Source organism: Bos indicus, chromosome 18 (genome assembly GCF_029378745.1).
Source record: "Bos indicus isolate NIAB-ARS_2022 breed Sahiwal x Tharparkar chromosome 18, NIAB-ARS_B.indTharparkar_mat_pri_1.0, whole genome shotgun sequence".
Lineage (NCBI taxonomy): Eukaryota > Metazoa > Chordata > Mammalia > Artiodactyla > Bovidae > Bos > Bos indicus.
The window spans coordinates 48652514-48676743 of NC_091777.1; the positions used below are offsets into that span (position 1 = coordinate 48652514).

The window sequence follows — 24230 nt, forward strand, 5'->3', positions numbered from 1 at the left end:
GGAAGGAAAATGCTCAGGTGGTGACAAAGTAGGGAATGGTATTCCAGAAGGGGTTTATAGTGTGTGCACAGTTCAGAGGAGAGCCAGCATACTGGCTCTCAAGGATACTCAAGACTAGGCTTTGGACCACAGAGAGAAACAGATGAGTGGACAGGAGGGACAACAGGCATCAGTTTATGCAGAACTCTGGAAAACAGTTTAGTTTGGATGTTTCCCTGGGGTCCTGGGGAGGTATGGAAGGTTCCCAGGGTGTTGTCCCCAGACCATTAGTATCAGCATCACCTGGAATGCAAATGCTCCAGCCCCATCTAAAGACTTCAGTTCAGTTCAGTTCAGTTGCTCAGTCGTGTCCGACTCTTTGTGACCCCATGAACCTCAGCACGCCAGGCCTCCCTGTCCATCACCAACTCCCAGAGTTCATTCAGACTCACGTCCATCGAGTTGGTGATGCCATCCAGCCATCTCATCCTCTGTCATCCCCTTTTCCTCCTGCCCCCAATCCCTCCCAGCATCAGAGTCTTTTCCAATGAGTCAACTCTTCGCATGAGGTGGCCAAAGTACTGGAGTTTCAGCTTTAGCATCATTCCTTCCAAAGAACACCCAGGACTGATCTCCTTTAGAATGGACTGGTTGGATCTCTTTGCAGTCCATGGGACTCTCAAGAGTCTTCTCCAACACCACAGTTCAAAAGCATCAATTCTTTGGCGCTCAGCTTTCTTCACAGTCCAACTCTCACATCCATACCTGACTTCAGGGAATCTAAATCCCTGGGGGTGGAGCCTAAACCTGTTTTAACAAGCCCTTCTGATTGAGTCTAATGCACTCTGAAGTTTGAAAACCACTGGAGTTTAAAGTCAGCTTTGCAGTCCATCAAAAAGTCATGGTCTGGGGAATTCCCTGGCGGTTCAGTGGCAAGGACTCCAGCTTCCACTGCAGGGGGCTCAGGTTCAGTCAGGTGGGGTAACTATGATCCCAGCAGCAAAATAAAATAAAAAGACAGTCTGAGTCCTTAACTAGTAGGCGTCAGAGTACCAGTGAAAACTGTTAACTTATTGAATATTTATTTGTGCCAGGTAGTCTTCACGTGTTATCTTATTGACTTCTCAAGACAACGCTATGATACGACTGCCTTTGTCTTTGTTCTGCAGAGGAGGGTTTTAAACCGCATTCAGATTAATTTCCCACACGGAGCCCTAATTTTTTTTTTCACTAGAATTGTGATATCAAAGTCTGATTGGGTAGAAGGATAAGTAGGCCAGAACGACCAATAGGAACTCCCTGAAGGCCTTCCTATCACAAACTTCGTCCGCAGCTCCCTCTGCAGTCCAGGGCCCGCGCCGAGTTCTCCCTCCCTCTGTCCCTTAAGCCTTAAACGCTAGTCGGGAAGCGCGTTGCCACGGAGACAGGCGTGCCTCGCGAAAAGCAGAAGTCGGTTGTGGAAGTGTTGGCGGCCATTTTGAGACCGGGCAAGAGGGGCGGGACTGGAGCGGCAGAGTGACGGTTGACCGGTTTTAACTTAGTGACTGGTACCACCGGGCAGGGAGAAGAGGGAGTGCCTGGGGCCTCCCTGGGAGGGATGCAGGGGGTGGGGGCGGGGTTAAGAAGGGGAGGAGAGGGGCGGGGGGAGGCGAGGCGGGGAAAGGCTGAGGAAAAGGAGGAGAGTTCAGGGACTGGGCACAGGACGGGCAGGGCGGAGAGAGGGCGGGGCGAGGTGCCTGGTGAGGCCAAGAGAGGAAGCCGGGCGATGAATAGGGGCGGGGCTAGAAGAGGCGGAGCTTAGAGCTGGGCTATCCAGGGCATGGAAAGAGGTGGCGAGAAGAGGGGAGACAAGGTACCGCGGTTCAGGGGGAAGGTGAGGACCGAGAAAGTGCTGACAGACAAGGCAGCGCCGGCAGGGAACGAGGAGGTGCAGGGCGAAGAGAGGGTGCGGAGCGATCGGAAGGCCAATGGCGAGGAGAGTTCCCAAGGCAAAGAAAGGGTCGCCAACGAGAAGGGGCGGGGTCACAGGAGGGGGCGGGGCAAAGAACGGGCTTGGGAAGAACATCTCCCCCAGGATGAGGGGGGAGGGCGGATCGATAAGGGGAGGGACAAGGCGCAGAAGACTAGCGAGGGGCAAGCTACAGGCGAGAAGTCGAAGCGAGGACAGGGGAAGAGGTGGGGCGTGGGGAAGGTACAGGTTCGGGAGAGGGACGGGTCTAGAGGCAGGATCTTGTACCTGGGCAGGGCCCGAGCACGGAGAAAGGGGCGGTGCGGAGAAATGTGGGGGGGCGGGGCAAGACGTGGGGGCGGAGCCAGGCCCAGGTATGCCAGGAGAGGAACTGGGGGCAATAAGTGGGGCATAGCTAAACCGGGAAACAGAAATAGAGACCGACTGAAGAGTAGGTGTCGGAGGCAGAGCACAGGCAGAGCAAAGAAGGATAGGGCAAGGTTAAGGGGTGAGGCTGGGAGGCGGGGCGAAACCAGAGGTAGGGGCATGGCCAGGAGCAACAGTAGGGGAGAGCCCTGGAGTAGCCGCAGAGGCGGGGTCCGGAAGAGCAGTAGTTGCCCGCCGGAGGTCTGGAGCAGAGGTGGAGCCAGGAGCAAGAACAGGAGAGAAGCCAGGAGCAAGAGCACAGGCGGAGCCGGGAGCAAAAACAGGAGAGAAGCCAGGAGCGAGAGCAGGAGAGGGACGTGGAGCAAGAACAGGCGAGAAGCCAGGAGCGAGAGCAGGAAAGGAACCTGGAGCAAGAACAGGACCGGAGCCAGGAGCAAAAGTAGGAGTGAGGCTAGGAGCAAGAATAGGGGTGGGGCCAGACATCTGAGCAGAGGCGGGACCAGGAGCAGGGACTGGGCGGGGCGCAGGAAGAAGGCGGGATCTAAGACGGCGCCTACCAAGAACAGTCTGGCCGGCTGGTGACCTCCGCCTTCCCCAGGTTGAAGCCACGTTACCCACTTGCCCGAGATGTTCCCTGTTGGCCCTGCTCCGTGGCCGAGGCTCCGAGTCCTGTGGGCGCTGTGGGCACTGCTGGTGGTGCTGTTGGCACCGTGGAGGTTGTGGGCGATACAGGAAACCCAGGAATGCACCTGGCAGGTTGTCCTGAACAACTTAGAGTCAGTAGGCAAGAACGACGCGATTGATCATTTCGTCGATCAAGAGCTGTACACAGTGGACAAAGTGTTCGACCTGCTAGTGGACGCGCCCATCGACCGGGACGAGGTGAGGGGACTGGGGGCAGACGAATGGGAGAGGCCCTGGAGCTGCACCCTTCTGGGCTCTGGACATTTGCTCACCATCTCCTTGCAGACATACTTGGGCTTTCCTTACTACCTGAAGATCAACTACTCCTGCACAGGAGAGGTGGTGAGTGGGTGCGGGGGCAGGGGATGTTCGTTCTGTTGGGGCCTCAGTTTTCCCCCTTTCTAACATTTAAATAGGCATGCCACCATTGAACCCTAGGGACCTTAAAGATTCAAGAAGATTCCTGGTATCTCACCAGGCACATAGTTCGTGCTTGTTAGCTTTTAATTTCCATTAAAAAAAAAAAGAAAAGAAAAAAACCAGAGAGATACTCCCTGGTGGTCCAGTGGTTAAGACTGAAAGCTTCCACTGCAGGAGGCACAGGTTGGGCCCCTGGTCAGGGAACTAGGATCCCACATGCCAGATATTGGGGTCAAAAAGAAAAAGAAACAGATATTTTCCTCATAAAGTAAAGAAAATATTTTTTTAACTGAGATAGAATTCACTTGTCCTAAAATTCACCATTTAAAAATATACAGTTCAAGAGTTCCCTGGTGGTCCAGTGGCTAGGAGTCCCGGCTTGGTGTGCAGGGAGCATAGGTTTGATCCCTGGTTGGGGAACTAAAATTCTGCAAGCTGCCCCTGGAGACCACTAATCTGTTTTCTACTTCTGTGAAATTGTTTATTCTGGACATTTCATATAAGAATGGAATCAAGCAATATGTGGCCTTTTGTACCTGACTTCTTCCACTTAACATGTTTTCAAGACCCATCCATAACATGGATCAGTATTTCCTTTTTATGGCTGAGTCACCGATGCAATGGACTTGAACTTGGGCAAGCTTTGGGAGATGGTGAGGGACAGGAAGGCCTGGCATGCTGCAGTCCATGGAGTTACAGAGTCAGACACGATTGGGCGACTGAACAACAATATTCAGTTGTATGGATGTGCTACATTTTGCTTAGCCATTCATTAAGTGATAGTGATTTGAGTTATTTCCACTTTGGGGGTGGTTATTATGAATGATGCTGTGTTTGTGTAAGCATCTGTTTTCAGTTCCCTTCAGTATATACCTAGGAAATGAATTTCTGGGTCATATGATAACTCTGTTTAACTTTTGAGGACCTGCTGGGCTGTTGTCCAAAGCAAATCCATGTCATTTTACATTCTTATAAACCTTATATGAGGGATCCAGTTTTTCTATATTGTCATTTGTTGTTGTCCATTTCTTTGATTCTTGCCATCTAATATGTGCGAAATGGTATCTCAGTGTGGTTTTGATTTGCATTTGCCTCATAACTAATGATGTTGAACATCTTTTCATATGCCCATTAGCATATGCCCATTTATCTGTCTTCTTAGGAGAAATGTCTGTTCAGATCCTTTGCCCATTTAAAAACTGGGTTATTTGTCTTTTTATTGTCACATTATAAAATTTCTTTTTAAATACTGGAAAGTAGTTCCTTCTCAGATATATAATTTGTAAATATTTTTCACTTTCCATGTCTTTTCACTTTCTTAATGATGTCCTTTAAAGCACTAAAGCTTTACATTTATTGAGATATAATTCACATATCATACAATGGCACCACAGTTTTAATTTTTGATAAAGCCCAATTATCAATTTTTTTTTTCATTTGTTGCGGGTCCTTTTGGTGTTGTCTAAAGCTTTACCTAACCAGAAGTCATGAAAATTTACTCCCATGTTTTCTTCTAAGAGTTTGTTTGTTTTAGGTCTTATGTTCAGGCCTTTGATTCATTTTGAGTTAGTTTTTGTATATGGTGTGAGGTAGGGGTCTAATTTTTACCTATGAATATCCAGTTATGCCAGGACTGAAAAGATTATTCTTTCCTCATTGAATTGTCTTGACATCCTTGTCAAAGATCAGTTGACCATAAGTATAAGGGTATATTTCTGGATATGATTCTATTCCATTGTTCTATATGTCCATATGCCAGCACCACACTGTTTTGGTTACTGTAGCTTTGTATTAATTTTCAAATTGGGAAGTTTGAGTCCTCCAAGTTTGTTCTTCCTTAAGGTTGTTTTGGCTGAAATAAGCAGAATGTGGTGGTTTAGAACTGAAATTCTGAAGGCTACAGACCTGGGTTTGAATCTACCGTGGACTCATATTATCTGGAGGAAGTACAGCATGATTGTGAATCCTTTGAGCTCTGAAGCCAGGCTACCTGGTTTCAAACACTAGTCTGCTCATAACAGCTGAGTGATCTCAGGCAAGTCACTTAACTTCTCTGTACCAAAGTCTCCTCATCTTTAACAAGGCTACAATAATGATCGTACCCACTTCATAAAATGATTAAATATGTGTGAAGCACTGAGCACAGTGGCTGGTTCATAGAAAGTGAACACTAGCAATAAGTTTCTAGAGTGTGACCTGGGCAGAGAGTTGACTCCATCAACCTTCTCTCCTTATCTGTGAAAGCCTGATAGTCATTCCTTTATCTGTTTATGCAACACTGAACTCTGAGTCAGACCCTCTTTTTTTTTTTTTTCCCACAACGGGGTGGGGAAGCAGTACAGTGATAAACAATGTGGCCTGAATTTTCTTCTGGATTCAGCCCACCAGGGAAGCAGACAATCAACAAGTAAACACAGAAAACAACTTAATAGTGTAATCAGTGCAAAGATGAAAATAAAATAAGGTGAAGGCATTAGCTGGAATGGTTGGGGAAGATCTCTGAAGAGCTTGAGCAGAGGCCTGAATGATGAAAAGGGAGAGAACTGGGGAAAACATTGGAGCCTAGGGAACAGCAGGTGCAGCAGCCCTGAAATAGGACCGAAGCCGGTGTATATGAGGAACCGCCCAGAGCCCATGTGTGGCTGGAGCAGACTAAGCAAGGGGGACAGTGGGAGGGGAGAGTGAGACCTGGCTTTCTCTCTAGTGAGATGAAGCCATGAGGTTTTGAACAGAGGAGGGATGCAATGGTATTCAGGTGTTAACAGGCTGAATGGGGGGCAGAGCAGGAGCAAGGAGACAGGGAGGAGGCTGATGCTTGGTCCAGACAAGAGTTAAGGGTGGACAGCACCAGGGCAGTTGTGGCCAGTATAGCCCTGATAAGGAAGAGGTCCCCAACACACCCACACCTGCTCCCCTGTGATTGGAAGCCAGAGGTAGGGCTGGGACAGGTATAGGGGGCAGGATTGAAAGGGCCTGGGCCGAGGCATTCCTCAGGATGAAGGCCTGTGCCAAAGGAATCAGACTAATTTTAATTAAATCTCCCACCCGTGTCTCATAGCTCCCCCCACACCCCTGCCCACAGTGACTTGAGCACAGCTGTCTCTTGGGGTTGCCTCCAAGCCTTTTCTAATGCTCTTCTAGAGACTTCCCTGGTGGTCCAGTGGTTAAGACTCCATACTCCCAGTGCCAGGAGCTTGGGTTTGATCACTCATCAGGGACCTGCATACCGCATGGTCCGGCCAAAAAATGAAATATTAATGCTGTTCTATACCCTAGAACCGGCTTTCCCTGGTAGTTCAGCTGGTAAAGAATCCGCCTGCAATGCAGGAGACCCCTGTTTGATTCCTGAGTTGGGAAGATCCTCTGGAGAAGGGATAGGCTATCCACTCCAGTATGCATGGGCTTCCCTGGTGGCTCAGATGGTAAAGAATCCTCCTGCAGTGTAGGAGACCTGGGTTCCATCCCTGGGTTGGGAAGATCCCCTGGAGGAGGGCATGGCAACCCACTCCAGTATTCTTGCCTGGAGAATCCCCATGGACGGAGGACCGTGGCAGGCTACAGTTCATGGGATCACAGAGTTGGACACAACTGAATGACTAAGCACAGCACAGCACATACCCTAGAATACATGTCTTCCTCCTTCCATCTCCATGCTAAGTCAGGGGTCCCCAGACTCTGGGATCTAACGCTTGATGTTCTGAGGTGGAGCTGATGTAATAATAATAGAAATAAAGTGCACAATAAATGTAATGCACTTGAATCATACTGAAACCTTCCTCCCACCCCCCAACCCTGGTCAGTGGAAAAATTTAGTCCCCACTAAACTGGTCCCTGGTGCTAAAAAGGTTGGGGACTGCTGCTCTAAGCCCTGCCCTCCCTTATTAGCCCAGCCAGGATCCTGGCATTTCTGGGAGGTTGTCCCTGGCCGCCCGGTCACCCTCGTCTCTAGTTCCTTTCTGTCTAACTGCCCCTGCCTGCCTGCTTGCTAAGTCACCTCACTCATGATTGACCCTTTGTGACCCTATGGACTGTAGCCCCTCCAGGCTCCTCTGTCTGTGGGATTCTCCAGGCAAGAATACTGGAGTGGGTTGCCATGCCTTTCTCCAGGGGCTAACTGCCCCATCATATCCCAGATCCCAGTCCCTAAACCAGAAGCCCCAAGAGTGAGAATGGAATCCCTGAAGTGAGGGAAGATGCTGCTAGTAGTTATGGGTGCCAGGTGCTCCCACCTTTACATTTTTGTTTATCCCATGCTTTCTTGCCCTATGCATTCCCTATGTCTAATTTCTATCTGAGGACCTTGCTCTGGACTCACCTCCTCCGGGAAGACCTCCTGACTCCCTCCCAGCCGAAAGCACTTCCACCCTTCTCCTAGACTGGTCCCGTCCCCCTCCTGAGCCCCAAACCTAGAACATGTTCTCTGACCTTCCCATGATGGAGAGTCTGTTCTCCTGACCCAGCCTAGGAAGAAGGCAGGCTAGTAAAGGTGGGGTCAAGGCAGGGGGACCCACAGGCTCTCTTAAGGGCACCCCTGTGGGGCCATCTCGCCCTCAGTCCTCTGAGGCCCTGGTCCGCAAGGGCCACCTGACAGGGCTGAAGCCAGTGGTGCTGGTCACCTTCCAGTCCCCAGTCAACTTCCATCGCTGGAAGATAGAGCAGCTGCAGATCCAGATGGAGGCAGCCCCCTTCCGCAGCCCAGGTGAGCCTCGAGGGTCACAGCCTGCCTGGTGGGTGTGGGCGTGGCCGTGTGGGCGTGGCCAGGGAACCTCAGCAGGGTTCATGGTCTCAAGGGGCGGCTAGGAACATCAGAGGGGCCTATGACCTGATGGGGATGTGGGGATGGTTGGGGGCCTCACAGGGATCTCTGACCTGGGAGGGGTGTGGCCAAGGAGGCCTCAGCAGGTTCCGGGGCCCAGATGGGGCCACACAGAGGCCCCAGGGGTATCCATGGCTGAGAATGGAACATGCCAAGTTGTGGGGGGATCCCAGTGGTTTGTGGCCAGGGAGGGAGGAGGTTACTGGAAGGCCCCAGCAGCCTCAGTGCCCACCGCCTGCCAGCAGAGAGATGTGACGCAGAGGAGATGTGTCTCATGAGCTGGTACACACCCATGCCCATCAAGAACGGCAGCGTTGTCATGCGCGTGGACGTTAGCAGCAATGGCCTGGGGCCCTTCATTCCCAATAAAAGGTGCCCTTTCCCGATCCGGGCTGGGTGAGGCGTGGAGACTCTGGGAGGGGCTTCCTAATTGGCGGATTCCCATAGAAGACAAGAGGGGTCCTCAGGGAGGGAAAGGGGCAGGGAAGTGGCTGTGAGCCCTGGCAGCAGCCGGAGCCCACACCCGTGCTTGCCCCATACCCACCTCCAGGTTTCACGTGAACATCAACGGCTTCCTGGAGAGAGGGCGAGACCACGAACTCCAATTCACTGTGGGAAATGAGGTGAGGGGGCCCCGGTGATGGGAAGCGCCCCGGTGCCATGCTCTGCTAAGTACACATTAAGTCTTGACAGTGACCTGTGAGAGAAGGTCCTCTAACATACCCATTTTAAAGAGTAGCAAACTGAGGCCCCAAAAGGATGGAGCCATTTGCCCACAGACTTGAAACTGTGTCCACCTGACTCCTGCACCCATATTCTTAATCACAGTGCATTCATTCATTCAGTAGGCACTTCCTGAGCACAGAGTGTGGCACCACGGGAACATAACAGTGAACACACAGACCCAAATCCATGCCTTCTCTTTGAGCTGACAGTCTAGTGGGAGAGACAGACACCAGACCAGCACACATGAGATCAGGTCAATCCCACAGCAGGTTAAAATGCGGTCAGTGTGCTGGAGAGAATTCAGACTGAGGGGAATTAGATCTCTGTAAGAGGGGGTGGTGGGGGCTTCCCAGGTGGCTTAGGGCTAAAGAATCCATCTGCCAATGCAGAAGACACAGGAGACATGGGTTTGATTCCTGGGTCAGGAAGATTCCCTGGAGTAAGAAATGGCAACCCACTGCGGTATTCTTGCCTGGGAAATCCCATGGACAGAGGAGACTTGTGGGCTACAGTCCATAGGGTCACAGAGAGTCAGACACAGCTGAGCACACACACAGGAGGGGACAGCAGTGTTTATATGGATGCTCAAGAAAGGTGTAATTGAGGTCGACATTTGAGTACAGTCTTGGTGGAACAGAGGCAGGAATTACATGGTTACTAGAAGAGCATTTCGGGTAGAGGGAACAGTTGGTATAAAGGCTCTGAGAACCAGTGAGGAAGCCCATGTGGCCGGGAGAAAGTGAGCAAGGGGGAGAGTGGTGGAGGATGAGGTCAGAGAGGTGATGGAGGTAAATTGCACATGGCCTTGTGAGTCAGGGTAAGTTCTTTAGGTTTTATCTTAAATGAGACAGAACCGTGGAAAGAGAAGGGCTTGTTGAGCAGCCCTCTGGCCCCTGCCCCACAGCTCTTCCATCTGATACCCCGGCACTTTGTGAATGTCCCGTCGAGGCCGCTGTGGTACACTGTGGACCAGACACCCGTGCTCATCCTGGGCGGCATCCCTGAGGAGAAGGCCATCCTACTGACCGACACAAACTTCAAGGACTTCTTTCTCGTGGAGGTGAGTCACTGCAGGGCAGATGGTGGGCTGGGTTCCAGCTCCTAAAGTGGAAAGGGGCCCAGAGCCACGGAAGGGGTCCCCAAAGGTACACCAAAGCCCAGAAGACATCAACAAAAGACAGACTCTGCAGGCTGGGTTCAAATCCTCCTTCTGCCACCTCCTGGCTGTGTGATGTTGGGCAAGTCGCTTCACCTACCGTGGCCTCAGATTCCCCATTTGTAAAATGGGAACGATATTTATATTTACCTTACAGAATGATTCTGAGAATGATACAAATGCATAGCAGTCAGACCCAGAATTAGTAATATGGGAGTTGAAGCTATTATTATTTATAGGTCACCATTTGTAGTTCTGAAATCCCAAATCTTTGAAATGGCATTTTCACAATTCAAGGCTAAAACACATTTGTCAAGAAACTCTGACTTGAGCTAACAAAGACTTCTTTTTTTTTTTTTAATCTTTATGCATTCTATTTAATAATATTCTGATGCTGCCCTGCAGAAATATTAAGGAATTTGATTATGGGGTGCTGCCCCAGGCCTCATTGGGTGTTTGGGTGGTATATATGTGCCATGATGTATGCTCAGTCACTCAGTCATATCCAATACTTTTGTAGCCCGCCAGGCTCCTCTGTCCATGGGATTTTCCAGGCAAGAATAGTAGAATGGTTTGCCATTTCCTAATCCAGGGGATCTTCCCGATCCAGGGGGCTCCAGCATCTCCTGCATTACAGGTGGATTCTCTACTCCTGAGCCACTGAGGAAGCCTCATATATGTGTCATCTTACCTTCTAAACACTGGAAAATTCTGAATTTCAATATACACCTGGCATCTAGGGTTTCAAATTTGGCTTTGTGAGCCTATATTACTTCCAAAACATGGAAGTAGTATCTGAAGCAGGGTCCTTTCAGTGTGAAAGACAAACATGTTTGGGTTAATTGCAGTTGTAGACAGAACTCCAAACCAGTTTGGTTTCAGCAGAGAAATGGGATTGAATAGGTGCACCCAACTGCAAAGCCTGGACACAGAGCAGCCTGCAGGCCTGGCTTGATTCAGGGCTCGAATGAGGACTCCAACTTTCAGCTTCACTTCTTCTGGATTAACTCCATCCTCAAAGTGATTCATATCATCCCAGCTCATAGGCAGAGAAAGGAAGCACCTCTTAAAAAAAATTCCTGAAATTTATTTGCTTGGTCCTGATGGCCCCAGCTTGGGTCATGTGTCCCAAAAGAATGGAGCGTGCCAGCTGGCTTAGCACGGGTCATGAGAAGACAAGAGACAGTGAAAGGATGACTCCCCCGGAGTGAAATCAGGGTAGCTTTGCCACATGCTGGGGGGACAAGATGCTGGTTAATTTTGTCTAAGATAACAATGTGCACTACAGCAACCCCTAAAGACTGCTTGAACCTCCTCCCATCAAAGTTGAAAGTGCCATCCATAATTTCTTTTTTTTTTAATATTTGTTTGGCTGCATCAGGTCTTAGTTGCAGCGCACGGGATCTTCATTGCATCACGTGGCATCTTTTGTACTGTGGCCCATGGGATTAGTTGCTCCAAGGCATGTAGGATCTTAGTTCCTCCACTAGGGATAGAACCCACGTCCCCTGCATTGAATGGCAGGTTTTTAGCCACTGGACCACCAGTGAAGTCCTCCCACACATTGATTTCTGACAGCGCCACGTGGGTTAATGTTCTCTCAGTTCCCTCTGGCTCTGAATTCCTGCTTCTGTTGAACTCCTCCTGTTTATAGAACATCTCTGGTCTATAGAGCTGTCCTGTCAGTTCGCTCTCTGCTTCTCACTCAGGTCTTTGCAGACCTTGTTCAGTTTTCACGCTCCTGATGCAAACACACCCACAGGAGAGATGTAGCCAATGAATTCTGCTGAAGAGATTTGGAGGGCAAAGGAGGGGAGTTATGTCATGAGAATTAAAGGGGCAATTTGAACTTCAGGCATCCTTTTTTTTTTTTTTAATTTATCAAGATGAAAATCATAAAATTCATAAAATTCACCATTTTAAAGTGAACAGTGTAGTACCATTGAATATGTTGGTATTGTGCAATCACCAATTCTATTTCCAAGGGATTTCCGTCACTCCAAAATCAAAGTCTATTTATTGTCATTTTTTAACCAGAAGGACTTTTCCCACATTGCTGTCTCTGCTGTTTTCCCTCTTTCTTCCTGTTTCACACCTCAGCACTCCTGTCAACTGCCCCTAGGATCTCATAAGAACAACCCCTGCCCCCCCCCACCCCGCCCCGTCCCCCACACACACACTATGCAGCTATCGTCAGCCCTGTGTTGGTCATGTTTAGATGCTGTAACAGGAATTCCCCAGAAGTCTAGTGATTAGGATTCCAGGCTTTCACAGCTGTGGCCCAGGTTCAATCCCTGGTCAGAGAACATTCCAGAAGCTGAATGGTGCATCCAAAAAAAAAAAAAAAAAAATTAATAGATGCTGTATCAAAGAGACCCCTGAGAGAGAACAGCTTAAATGGATGGTATTGCTTATTTGCCAAACAGTCCAGATGTGAGAAACCCCAATCTCTTTTACTTTCCTGCTTCACCATCCTCTAGGCCCCAGGTGTTGATCTTACCCGTGTGACTGGAGCTGCATCATGCCCATGTCCATATTGAAGCCAGCTTGGAAGGAGAAAGAGCAGAAGTGAAGGGCAAGCTATTTTCTCTTAAGCAAGTTTCACTTGCAGTCACATTCCATTGCTGAGGAATTAGTCAGTTGGCAACATGTACTTCAAGGGAGCCTGGGAAGTCTAATTTCCACCTGGCTGGCACATACTCTGCTAAAACTCCATTACCAAGGAAAATGGGAGAAATGGAGTTGAGCCCAACTAGCTACCTGCCAAAGATGGAAGAGGGAATTTGTTGGTTCATGTAACCAAAAAAATTCAGGACTTCAGGTCCAGTTTGATCCAGGATTTCAAACAGTGTCACCAAATCTGAGTCTCTCTCTCTCTCTCCAGTTCTCAAACCTGGTTCCTCTGTATTGACTTTCAGTTCAGTTCAATTCAGTTCAGTCACTCAGTCACGTCCAACTCTTTGTGACCCCATGGACTGCAGCACGCCAGGCTTCCATGTCCACCACCAACTCCCAGAGCTTGCTCAAATGATTGACTTTATGCTCAAACATCTCTGGACTTGGAACTGCAGAGGTTGCATCTTCTCAGGCCCACATCCAGTGGGAAATATCTTTCCCATTATCTTCTAACCCTCAAATCACAAGATTCCTTCCACTTGGTGTGGCTCACCATTCGCCCACCTTGACTCAGTCATTGTGGTCAGAGAATCCCAACAGGCTGCTTGTTGGGGGAAATGAGTCAGAACTCTCAAACACTGCTCAAATAAGAAATGCAAAAAAAAAAAAAAAAAAATCCAGCTGACTCACAGCTTTTCTTTTTCTCAGGCATGTGGAGGAAGAGGGGAGATGTGATGATCTTCTAGTTTAACAAAGAAATTTTCCAAGTATTTCTTCCAGAAAACAGAGGCAGCACTTTAAATATTAACAGGGCAATACATTGTGATATCCAATCAAAATGACAGATTGTGAGGGTGCACGTTAGTTTGCCCAGGCATAGCAACAAAGTCTGTAGTCTGCAGAAATCTCATGTACTGAATAGATAGGGAAGTGAGAATGTTTATGTTCCTCTTAACTTGGTAAAATTTCCCTTAGCAGCAGAGCCTAGAGTTTTATTTTGATTTATACTTTTTTTTCTTTTTCTTTTTTTTTACATCCACTTACTTAAATTCTCCACAAGACATTCATCACTATTAGATATTTTTCATGTTTATTTGTTTTGTGTTTGCTTTCCATCACAGAATTTAAGCTCTTATCTCTCAACAAGGAATCTGTTTGTCTCCTTCAGTGTTGCATTGCCAGGACCTCAAACATTGTCTCAATATTCTAGGACAATACTTCCATTGTCTTTATAGGCTCTAAGAAATCTGCTCTTACTTCTCTGACCTTATCTCCAACTACCTCCTCCCTGGCTCACTACTCTACTTACAAAGAACAATTTGCTGTTTCTTTGCCAGCCTCCCTCTTTCTTCAGGTCTTTGCTCAAAAGTTACCTTCTCACTCAGGCTTTCTCAATTTGGGAACTTAAAATTGCAGCCCCTTACCCTTTGCCTCTTTACTTGCTTAATTTGTTTCCAAATTACCAAATTGTTATATACAGTTACAATTGTATATTACAATTGTATATTTTCTTATTGCCTGTTAGCCTCATGAAGGCTTTGCTGAACCCCCAAGCCTACAGCACAAAACAAAAAATGTTTATTAAATGAATGGGTTTGTGAAATAATTGCTTAAATGAATATCAGATGTGAAATTATTTGCATGTGTAAGGTATCATTATGGGCGGTAAAATTATCTATGTTAATAAGTAATCTTAACTTCAGTATTCATGCTTTAATTCTTCACATTTCGGGCATGGAGTCCTACACACGACAGACTCCAATTTATACTTTTTAAAAGTAAAAAATAAATTTTTCTTGTCTTCATTGCACAGCATGTGGGATCTTAGTTCCCCAACCAGGAATCGAACCCATGCCCTGGACATTGAAAGCTCTGAGTCTTAACCACTGGACCACTGGGAAATCTCTGATTTACACTTTTTGTTGGAAAAGTTAGTAGAAAATTCCACTTTCTAGTGGAAATTTTCAGTCAAACACATAAGTAGAGAGAATTGTATGATGAACCCAGCTTCAATAATTAACATTTTGCTTTCTTTTGCCCTACTTTTTTTCCCCTAGAATGTTTGAAAGAAAATTCTAGCCATCATACCATTTCACTCGTAAATTCTGGGAATACTTGAGGAAATATCTCTAACACATTAGGACTTTTAAGAAATAAAATCACAATGCCATTATGATGCCCAGCAAAATTAACAATAAGCCCCTAATATTGGATGGGCCAAAAAAATCATTTGGATTTTTTGGTAAGCTGTTACAGAAAAATCCAAATGATTTTTTTGGCCAATCCAATATCATCTGACCTGGTCATAGTTAAATTTCCCCCATTATCTAAAAATGTGTTTTATAGTTGGTTTGCTTGAATCAGGATGTGCACGTTGCATTTGGTTGTAAACTCTCTTAATTCTCTTCTCACCTATAAGTCTGCTCTCCCCCAACCCACAACCATCAATCACCTTTTTTTTTTTCGGGTAATTTAAGAAGCCAGGCCTTTCGTCCTATAGAATTTGACTGTTTGCTGCTTTTTTTTTTTTGGCTGCTCTGGGTCTTCATTGCTGCACGTGGGCTTTCTCTAGTTGTGAACGGGGCTACTCTGGTGAATGCATACTACTCTGCAGTGCATGGGCTTCTCATTGCAGTGGCTTCTCTTATTGCAGAGCACTGGCTTGAGGCACGTGAGGGTTACTGGTTGCAGCTCAAGGGCTTAGTTGCTCCATAACATGTGGGATCTTCCTGGACCAGGATTGAACCCATGTCTCCTGCATTGGCAGGTGGATTCTTTACCACTGAGCCACCAGGGAAGCCCTGGCTGTTTTCCTCTTCATAGAATCAGTTAACTTATTCCTCTGACCTTATGTATTGAATATTAGTCTCAGGGTGCCATAATAAAATATAACAGACTGGGTGGCTTAAACACAGAAATTTATGTTCTTGTAGTTCTGGAGTCTGGAAGTCCAAGATCAAGGTGTCAGCAGGGTTGGTTTCTAGTGAGGCCTCTTTCCATGGCTTGCAGATGGCTACCTTCTCACTGTCCTCATGTGGCCTTTTCTCTGTGCATATGTGGAGAGAGAGATAGCTCTGGTGTCTCTTCCTCTTCTGATAAGGACACCAGTCCATTAGGATTAGGGCCCCATCCTTATAACCTCCCTGGACCCTAATTATCTTCTTTAAGGCCCCAACACAGTCATGTTGGGGGATAGAGCTTCAACATGTAAATTCTATCCGCAACACCCTATATTGCCTATAAACTGGTAGTGAGTTCTAGAAGCTTGGTTAAAGTTATACTCAGTCTTTTAGGCAAGAGCCCTTCATTGCTGGTGCTTTCCCACTGTTAATGATATTGCCAGTGTTAGTGATCAGTCAGTGAGTTCAGATAGCCAGTTGTTCAAATAGAATAGGATAGGGACTTGCCTGGTGGTCTAGTGACTAAGAATCCAACTGCCAGTGCAGGGGACATGGGTTTGATCCCTGGTCTTGGAAGATCCCACATGTTGCGGGGCAACTAAACCCATGAGCCAAAACTACTGAAGCCCGTGCTCTAGAGCCCATACTCTGCAACAGGAGAAGCCACTGCAATGAGAAGCCCTCGTACCACAACTAGAGAAAGCCCACATGCAGCAGCAAAGACCCAGTGTAGTCAAAAATAAATGAATATAAAAAACACAGAATAGTATTATTAAAATGTGCCTTAGGCCAAGCATGGAATCTTTTGGATCCACTTGAGGACAATCCCGACTGTAGCCTGGGGAACTAGCTGTGCTGAGCCCTGTTGAGTACATGGAGCACTGCCCAACTCCAGGGAGCATAGAAAGCCCCCACTGGCTCTGGCCTGGGTCACCTGCTTCCAGGGGAAGTTTGTTGGGGGAAGTTTGGCCACCAAGATGCTGCTGGAGGGTGAGCAGAAAGGGAGCCCTGGGGGCAGCCACATGTGTCCATCCCAAGCAGTGGTCAGAGCAGGTGCCTCCCCATAAGGCGGGACACGGGAGTGGAGATCAAGGCCACCTGCTCACCACTGGCTCCACTCCCCTGCAGTTGAGCATTGACAGTTGCTGGGTAGGCTCCTTCTACTGCCCCCAAGCCAGCTTCACCGCCACCATCTACGATGCCATTGCCACTGAGAGCACCCTCTTCATCCGGCAGAACCAGCTCATCTACTATTTCACAGGCACCTACACCACACTCTACGAGAACAATCATGGCAGCGGTGAGGGGTCACTGGCCGGGTCACATACCCGGGCGTCCTGGGCATCTTAGGCCGTGGGACCTGCCTGTTGGAGCCCCAGGGAGGGCACTTCAGGGACTCCATCACTGGAGGCACCTGGGAATGGAATTACCATGGGTGGGAGAGGGGGATGTAGGAGGGACTTCCCAAGCTCCTGAAGCATCACTTCCCACCCTGCAGGCGCCTCCTCCTGCCCTCTGTATGTTGGGGCAAGGCTTTCATCCAGACCTTCCCAGGAGTCTTGAACCGACTAAGGGCAGAGAGAGGCCTGAGAGTGAAGGGAGGGAGCAAAGAGAGAAAGACACACGTGCATGCTCACTCATATGCAAAGGCGCAGAGAGTGTCAGAAAGACATACGAGAGAGAGATGCACACCAAGTGAGAAGTGTGGGGCGCTGGGGAGGGGCAGAAAGTCAGACAGAGAGAGAATCAGAGACGGGCTGTTGGAAAGGCAGAGCCATGAAGGAGACTGATCAGGGAGGGAAAGAGAGACTTAATTTTTAAAAATTTACTTACTTGGCTGCATCAGGTCCTAGTTGCAGCGTGTGGGATCTTTAGTTGAACATGTGAACTCTTAGCTGTGGCATGTGGAGTTTAGTTCCAGGGCTTGAACCCAGCCCCTCTGCTTTGGGAATGCAGGGCCTTAGCCACTGGACCACCAGGGAAATCCTGAGAGAGACTTTGGATTCGGCCTCGTCTTTTAAATGATATCAAAGCCCTAGTTCTTCTGACCCCTGCCTCCTGCCCCTGCCCCATGTAAATGGGCGATGTGAACTTACAGGACCACAGAAACTTCCACTGTAACCCCTATTTCATTAGTTAGTGAGTGTTCCCAAAGGCTTTATTTTTCTCACTTTCTTTCTTTAGGAACTTTGACAATGGGAAGAACCAGGTTAGAATAGGTATAAGTCAAAGAAAGGGGTGTTTACTGGCTTAGCTAGAAAACTCAGGAGCATGTTGGTTTCAGGCATAGCTGGATCTGGGGGCTCAAGGTCCCAGGCTCAAATGTCTATGCTGGCCCCCACAGAGAGATGGGTTCGAGTCCTGGCTAACGAGTGCATCAAGAGGTTGTGCCCCGTGCATTTCCACAGCAATGGCTCCGAGTATGTGATGGCCCTCACCGCTGGCAAGAACGAAGGTTACGTCCACTTTGGGACCATCACAGGTAAGGTCTGGGGTCTCCAGCAGCCCAAGAGACCCCTCTGGATCCTCTCACTCCTAAGCGTTCTGACCCCAGGCCCTCAGCTCTCACCCCTTCCTTCAGGAGGGGTCCCAGGCTGTGAGTCAAGATGGGTTTATGCCTTTGTAGTGGCAGGGCTTGGCGGGGTGGGAGGGGTGGGTAATGTATCTTTCACAATGTGTTTGGTTTCAAAGAGCAGAAGCCCAATTCAAAAATCATTTAAGTGTAGAAAATGTATAAACTTATATAGATGAAAAGACCCAGATGCAGCATCAGGCATAGCTGGATCCAGGGCTTGCAGAGTGAATCGTCAGGACTATCCCTTGGCAAGGGAGAATAGCCTAGGGATTATAGCATGGGTTCAGGAGAGAGACTGCTCTAACACACCCAACTCAAGTCACCTGTGGCTTTGGACAGGTAACTCAACCTCTCTTTTCGGGTGCTTACCCTCATTTGCAAAATGGTGCTGAGAATACTAATACCCACATCATCGTGTTGCTATCAAGGTTAAGTAAGTGGACATATATGAAGATCTTAGAGCACTAGGGACATGGTGAGTCCTACTCAAGGGTTTGTCATTATTAGCCCTGTAATTTGGCCTCATTTTCACAGGGGTTAGAGATGGCATCCAGGAACTCGGGGCTCACATCTCCCACTGGTTTGAGTCACCCCTAGCGAGTCTTTCCCCACTGGCCTTAGCACAGATCCCAGGGTTCACTCTGGCCCATTTCTTGGTCATGTGCTCAGACCTGAGCCAATTACTGTGACCAGCAGGCAGACATATTCTGATAGGTCAGTTGTGAATGGACAGAAAGGCCAGTTGGGGGAGAGCTGCCCAGGGCTAAGAAGGAGGCACAGGTATTCAACCCTGGATAACTGAAGAGCTGATGTGGTGGGGTGCCAGATGGGCTGGGAAGGGCCTGAGCATTGATCTGCTCTGTTCCTCAGATGGCCTTGTGTCCTTCAAGTTGCTGCCCAGGGATCGGTCTGTGTGCAATGCAATTCTAGGTACCCCGCTCCTACATGGGTCTGCGGGGGTGGGGAATAGGGCGGGTTTGGGAAGGTTGGGGGGCAATCGGGGATGTGGGAGAGCAGGGAAGGGTGGGAGAGGCCACGGGAAAAGACAGGCAGTTTCTTGGGGACGGGTGGAGAGTCACCAGGATAGACATGGCAGTCACAGAGACCATGGAGGGGGACGGGGCTGGAGGGGCTTCTCTGGACCTCTATCTTCCCTCCCCAGTTGACAACTGCTCCATCACCTGGGCTGTATTCATTGCCGGTGACTACAATCTACTGATGCTGGTGGAGATTGTAGGCCCTACCTCCTCGAAGTATTTCCAGGTGGTCAGCTATGACCTGGGTAATTGGGGCATCATTGGGGGCTGCTAAGCAGGAAGGGGCAGGAGCTGGGGTTATGAACTGCTGCTCCATCCTGTGGCATCTGTGCTCAACAGATAGCAGAAAGGAAATGTGGCTCCTGCCACTGCTAGGTCAGGGGGCAGTGGTGGAGAACAGGCTGAGTGGCCTGGGGAAACTGAGAGGAAGTCAATGAGACTGGAGCAGAGGGGGAAGGGGAGGGAGGGAGATTGAAAGCATGAGCAGATGTGAGACCTGGGAGGGCCTTGTGGCTCCCAATAAGATTTGATGTGAGCTGACGGAGTGAGAATAGGGCTTCTGAGGTGGTACTGGTGATAAAGAACCCGCCTGCCAATGCAGGAGACAATAAGAGACATGGGTTTGGAAAGATCCCCTGGAGGAGGGCATGGCAACCCACTCCAGTACTCTTGCCTGGAGAATCCCACGGACAGAGAAGCCTCTAGGGCTACAGTCCTTAGGTTTGGATACTACTGAAGCAACTTAGCAGGTGTGCATGTACAGTTGTTTAGGCTGTGTCTGGAGCTCCCCAGCCAAGGAATCAAGTCCTCTGCCCTCACAGGACTGTATCCTCTTAGAGGAAGTGCCTTTTTATAATTCACATGAAGAAATTCTAAGGTCTAAAGAGCCTAGTGGGCTATAGCCCATGGGGTCACAAAGAATTGGACACAACTTAGCAACTAAACAACAGCAACAACAGTGGGCCCAAATGGGAAGCTGTTGGGATGGGGTTGGAGGCGTTGGGGAGCTGGGGACTTGCTCAGTTGCAGGTCTTGAAAGCTCAGGGTCTCAGGAGATTTTGCTGTCTTCCCCACCTGCAGTCAGTGATTACCTGGTTGTGCTCTACACCATCCCAGAATTCATCCCTGACGGTAGGAGGGGAAGGCAGAGGGGGCTGGAAAAGTGGGTGGGTGCCAGGAGAGGCCCAAGCGACCCCACCTCACTGCTGTGTCCACTTTGCTGTGTACCCTGCCAGCTCGAGGCCTGGAGTTCCTGATGATTCTAGGGACAGAGTCCTATACCAACTTTCCTATGATCCCCAAGGGCATGTCCTACAACCCATATAACAACCTGCTGCTCATCTGGGGCAACTTCCTCCTCCAGAGGTATGGAGCCGGCCTCCCCAGCCCCACATAGGGTGGGGCTCCTCTCTGAAGTCACCAAGTTTTCAGGGTGTGAATGCCCAAGGCCAGAAGAGATCAGAACCATCATGGGAGAAAACATGGACTGGGGTGGGCACAGATAGAATAGGGGAAGCTGATATTTTAAAGCTGGGAGTCCTTTAAAAAACAAACAACGTTTTATCCTTATTTATTTTTGGCTCCACTGGGTCTTGGTTGCTGTGCACGGACTTTTCTCTAGTCACAGCGAGCAGGGGCTATTCTTCGTCATGACGCACAGGCTTCTCATTGCAGTGGCTTCTCCTGTTGCAGAGCTCAGGCTCTAGGCATGAGGGTTTCAATAGCTGAGGCACTTGGCCTTAATTAGTTGTGGTGCACGGGCTTAGTTGCTCTGCGGCATGGGAGACTGAACTCACATCCTCTGTATTGGCAGGCAGATTCTTAACCACTGGATCACCAGGGAAGTCCCAGTGGTGGGAATCCTTTCTTAAATGAAACCTGCTATGAGGACCCAACCTGTGTGAGCAATAGAGGGACATGGCCCAGGCAGAGGGTAGGATGCTTTTCACCCTTCAGGAAGCTGGAGGACCCAGAGCCAACTCTGTGGGAGGCTGGCAGTTTTTGGTTGAACGCTCCTGTTTATGGATGGGCAGGTCAGCCAGAGGGTTTGGAGGTGGGGGGCAGAAACCAGAGTCCCAGGCTTCCTTTGTGCGTTCTCATCAGGCTGGCGGAGAAGCGAGTAGATGGTTCCCGCAGCGGCATGTCACGACTAGTCAGGGAAGCAGATATTCTCCAGGCCTCACCTGGGTGTCCTGACCTCCCACCTCTGCCGTTTCAGTTTTAACAGTGAAAACTTCATTTACCTGGCGGACTTCCCCAAGGAGCTGTCCATCAAGTACCTGGTGAACTCATTCCGAGGGGACATGGCCATTGTCACCGAGAATGAGGAGGTGGACTGCCCTGCCCCTCTCCCCACTTCCTTTCTGCCCAGCCACAAAGCCCAGGGGTCTCTCTTCTCCCCCACCCCCATCAGGGTAAAAGGGCCCAGGAGAGGGAACATTCTCAGGGACCCTGGGGAATGGAAGGGCAGCAGAAGCTCCATTTATAGCTGAGAATCCTTGAACTCAAAAAGGAGGTGTCTTTTCCAAAGTTACTCAGTAGGGTAAAGGCCCTGTGCTCAGAGTCACAAGCGGATGTCCAGAGGGAGCCCTCTTTCATTCTGCCATGCAGCTCAGCACACTTGATCCAGTGCTAGAGACATAGTGGCCGATGAGTCAGCTGTGGGCCCTGCCCTCACAGGGTCCCAGTCCAGTTGGGAGGATGGATTCATTCCCAGACAGTGACAGTTCAGAGCAGCCAAGGCTGCAGTGAGGAAAACAGCACCCATGGAAGTTCAGACGCTGTCTGGGGGTATACGCGTCAGGGAGGGCTTCATAGAGAAGGCCACATGGAGGGGGGATGTACTGGAGGCCGGAGAGGATCCTCCAAGTTGAAGCTAAGGAGGAGATTTGGTCTACAGCCAAATGTGTTAGAGGATAAGAGGGTGGGCAGCAGTGCAGAGGAGGGAAACTGGGGCCAAGGGGATACTAAGACCCTGAAGGGGTCAAAGAGTGAGAAGGGAGACTTCCCTGGCCATCCAGTGGTTAGGACTTCACCTTCCATTGCAGCAGGTGTGGGTTCGATCCCTGGTCGGGCAGCTGAGATCGCACATGTCTCAGGGCCAAAAAACCAAAACAGAAAACAGAAGCAGTATTGTAACAAATTCAATAACAATTTTAAAAATGGTCCACATTAAAAAAGAATCTTAAGAAGGATGAGAAGGGAAAAAGAGGGCTTAGCCCTCAGATCCCCAGCCTTCTGGCATTGTGTATATAAGGAATGGTTACATTGCAAGTAATAAAAACCCAAGCAGACTGAAACACTGAAGAAATGTATCATGGGGAGTGAGGGCTGGAAGCAGAGGTGGCTGGGTCTGAGAAGCAGAAAGATGGCTCACCTGGTCCCAGCCGGAGGTGAGCACCCAAGACTCACCCCTCAGGGAGTGGGGTCCTCACCCCTCGGGGGGGGTGGTCACAGCACCCCCGGGCCTCACGCACACACCCGGCTGTCACACCCCCAGATCTGGTACCTGCTGGAGGGCAGCTACCAGGTGTACCAGCTGTTCCCGTCCAAGGCCTGGGAGGTGTACATCAGCCTCCAGGTTCTTCAGCAGTCCTCTCGATACGCCCCCAATGAGACCATGGTCACCCTCTTCTACGAAGACAACAAACTGTACCAGGTGCCAGGGCGGGGGGATGGTGTGGGCGAGACATGGGGGAGCTGCAGGGTGGTTGACACCGGCTCATGTGGCCCGTGCCTTCCCACTGCAGCTGGTGTACCTGATAGACAACCAGCAGGGCAGGCTCATCAAGAGGCTCATGCCCGTGGAGCAGCTACTGATGTACCAGCAGATCAGTAAAGAATATGTCTTGGAGCGGCAAGGGTGAGAAGATACTGAACCACAGAGATAGTCAGAGAGCCCTAGGCACTGCTGTCTGAAGCTCCCATTATGGGGTGGGGGGGATGGGGAGGGGAGACCAAGCCATCCCCAGTGACAGCCTTTGGGCTCAAAGGAGGAGGGGTCTAACCCAGCCTGAGGGCAAGGTGCATCACGGAGGGCTTCAACGAGAAGATGTGCATGAAGGGTGAGGAGAACTGACGAGGTGGTAGATGGAGAAGGGTGTTCCAGACAGGGGGAACCACTTGTGCCAAGCGGAAAGGAGATTGGGTGATCAAGAACTGAGAGGGAGCGTAGTATGGATAGAATGCATTGCCACTGAAGTGCCCTGGAGACCAGGCGGAAAAGGTGACCCTGGTGGTCGTAGGGAGGAACTTGAACTTCATGATCAGATTTTTACATCCTTCTGCTCACCTGCAGAGGATCCTCGCCCAGGGAGGCAGCTGGGAGTGGTGGAGGAGTGAGGTGGAAGAACCCTTAGAAGGTTGAGTACTGTGGAGGGGCCGGGGAGAGTCTAGGATGCGGTCCAGAACTCTGTTCTGAGGGGCTGAGGGACAAGCAGATGAATATGTCCAGGGGCTGAACCTGAGGAGGAAGGTCAGGGATTGCGTAGGTCAGGATCAGCCTTGCGTAGTCAGCCGCGCAGGGGTGGGAAGCAGGCCCGCGGAGGTACCTGGTGAGCGGATCCCGGAAAAGTCAGCGTCCGTCCTCCACTACCACCACTCAGGAGCCACCTGACGCTGTCCTTCTCCAACTTCTGCCCCTTCACGGTGATGCGTCTGCAGGAGCTGCCCAATCCGCAGATCTACACGCGCCAGGAGCGCTACCGCGCGCAGCCGCCGCGTGTCTTGGAGCCCTGGGGCTTCCACAGCGAGAACTCACTGGCTGTCTATCAGGGCCTCGTCTACTACCTGCTCTCGCTGCACTCGAAGTACGACAAGGTGGGCGCTGTCCGGGTGGGCGCCATCCTGCCTGAGGCGGTATCGCAGGGGCTTCTAAGCCGGAGAACCGCGGCGGAGGGCGGAGCAGAGCAGAGCCGCCTCGGTGCTTCCGAGGCTGAAGGGGGGCCGAGGAGGGGATCGACCTCGGCTCAGAAGAGATGGCTTTGG

At 49.8% G+C, this 24230-nt stretch overlaps 1 protein-coding gene and 1 long non-coding RNA gene across 18 annotated transcripts in view; one reads left to right on the plus strand and one right to left on the minus strand.

Annotated features, from left to right (window-relative positions):
• The first annotated feature begins 1711 nt into the window (after window positions 1-1711).
• Window positions 1712-24230, plus strand: part of CATSPERG (cation channel sperm associated auxiliary subunit gamma) — a 30733-nt gene continuing 8214 nt past the window's right edge. For 2 of the 16 annotated variants that reach the window (XR_011561548.1, XM_070770951.1), the window contains exons 1-15: window positions 2280-3340; window positions 7973-8117; window positions 8477-8606; window positions 8785-8857; window positions 9865-10020; window positions 16761-16932; window positions 17977-18114; window positions 19078-19137; window positions 19370-19489; window positions 20325-20375; window positions 20480-20609; window positions 21463-21574; window positions 22744-22902; window positions 22994-23106; window positions 23849-24062. Coding sequence is in view for 15 of the 16 variants with exons in the window: in XM_070770951.1 (XP_070627052.1) it covers window positions 2942-3340; window positions 7973-8117; window positions 8477-8606; window positions 8785-8857; window positions 9865-10020; window positions 16761-16932; window positions 17977-18114; window positions 19078-19137; window positions 19370-19489; window positions 20325-20375; window positions 20480-20609; window positions 21463-21574; window positions 22744-22902; window positions 22994-23106; window positions 23849-24062 (2172 nt within the window). In the remaining variant the exon portion in view is untranslated. Of the gene's footprint in view, window positions 1853-2025; window positions 2155-2279; window positions 3341-7972; window positions 8118-8476; window positions 8607-8784; window positions 8858-9864; window positions 10021-16760; window positions 16933-17976; window positions 18115-19077; window positions 19138-19369; window positions 19490-20324; window positions 20376-20479; window positions 20610-21462; window positions 21575-22743; window positions 23107-23848; window positions 24063-24230 lie in introns of those variants that run through there. The other 14 variants (XM_070770937.1, XM_070770938.1, XM_070770945.1 and 11 more) reach the window with 14 other exon arrangements.
• LOC139177105 (uncharacterized) lies at window positions 20799-23981 on the minus strand. 2 transcript variants are annotated; one of them, XR_011561550.1, is made up of 3 exons: window positions 23795-23981; window positions 23536-23706; window positions 20799-22877 (listed from the first exon to the last, which is right to left on the minus strand). It is a non-coding gene; the product is annotated as an uncharacterized lncRNA (long non-coding RNA). The 2 variants fall into 2 exon arrangements; XR_011561549.1 differs by having other exon boundaries at window positions 20799-23706.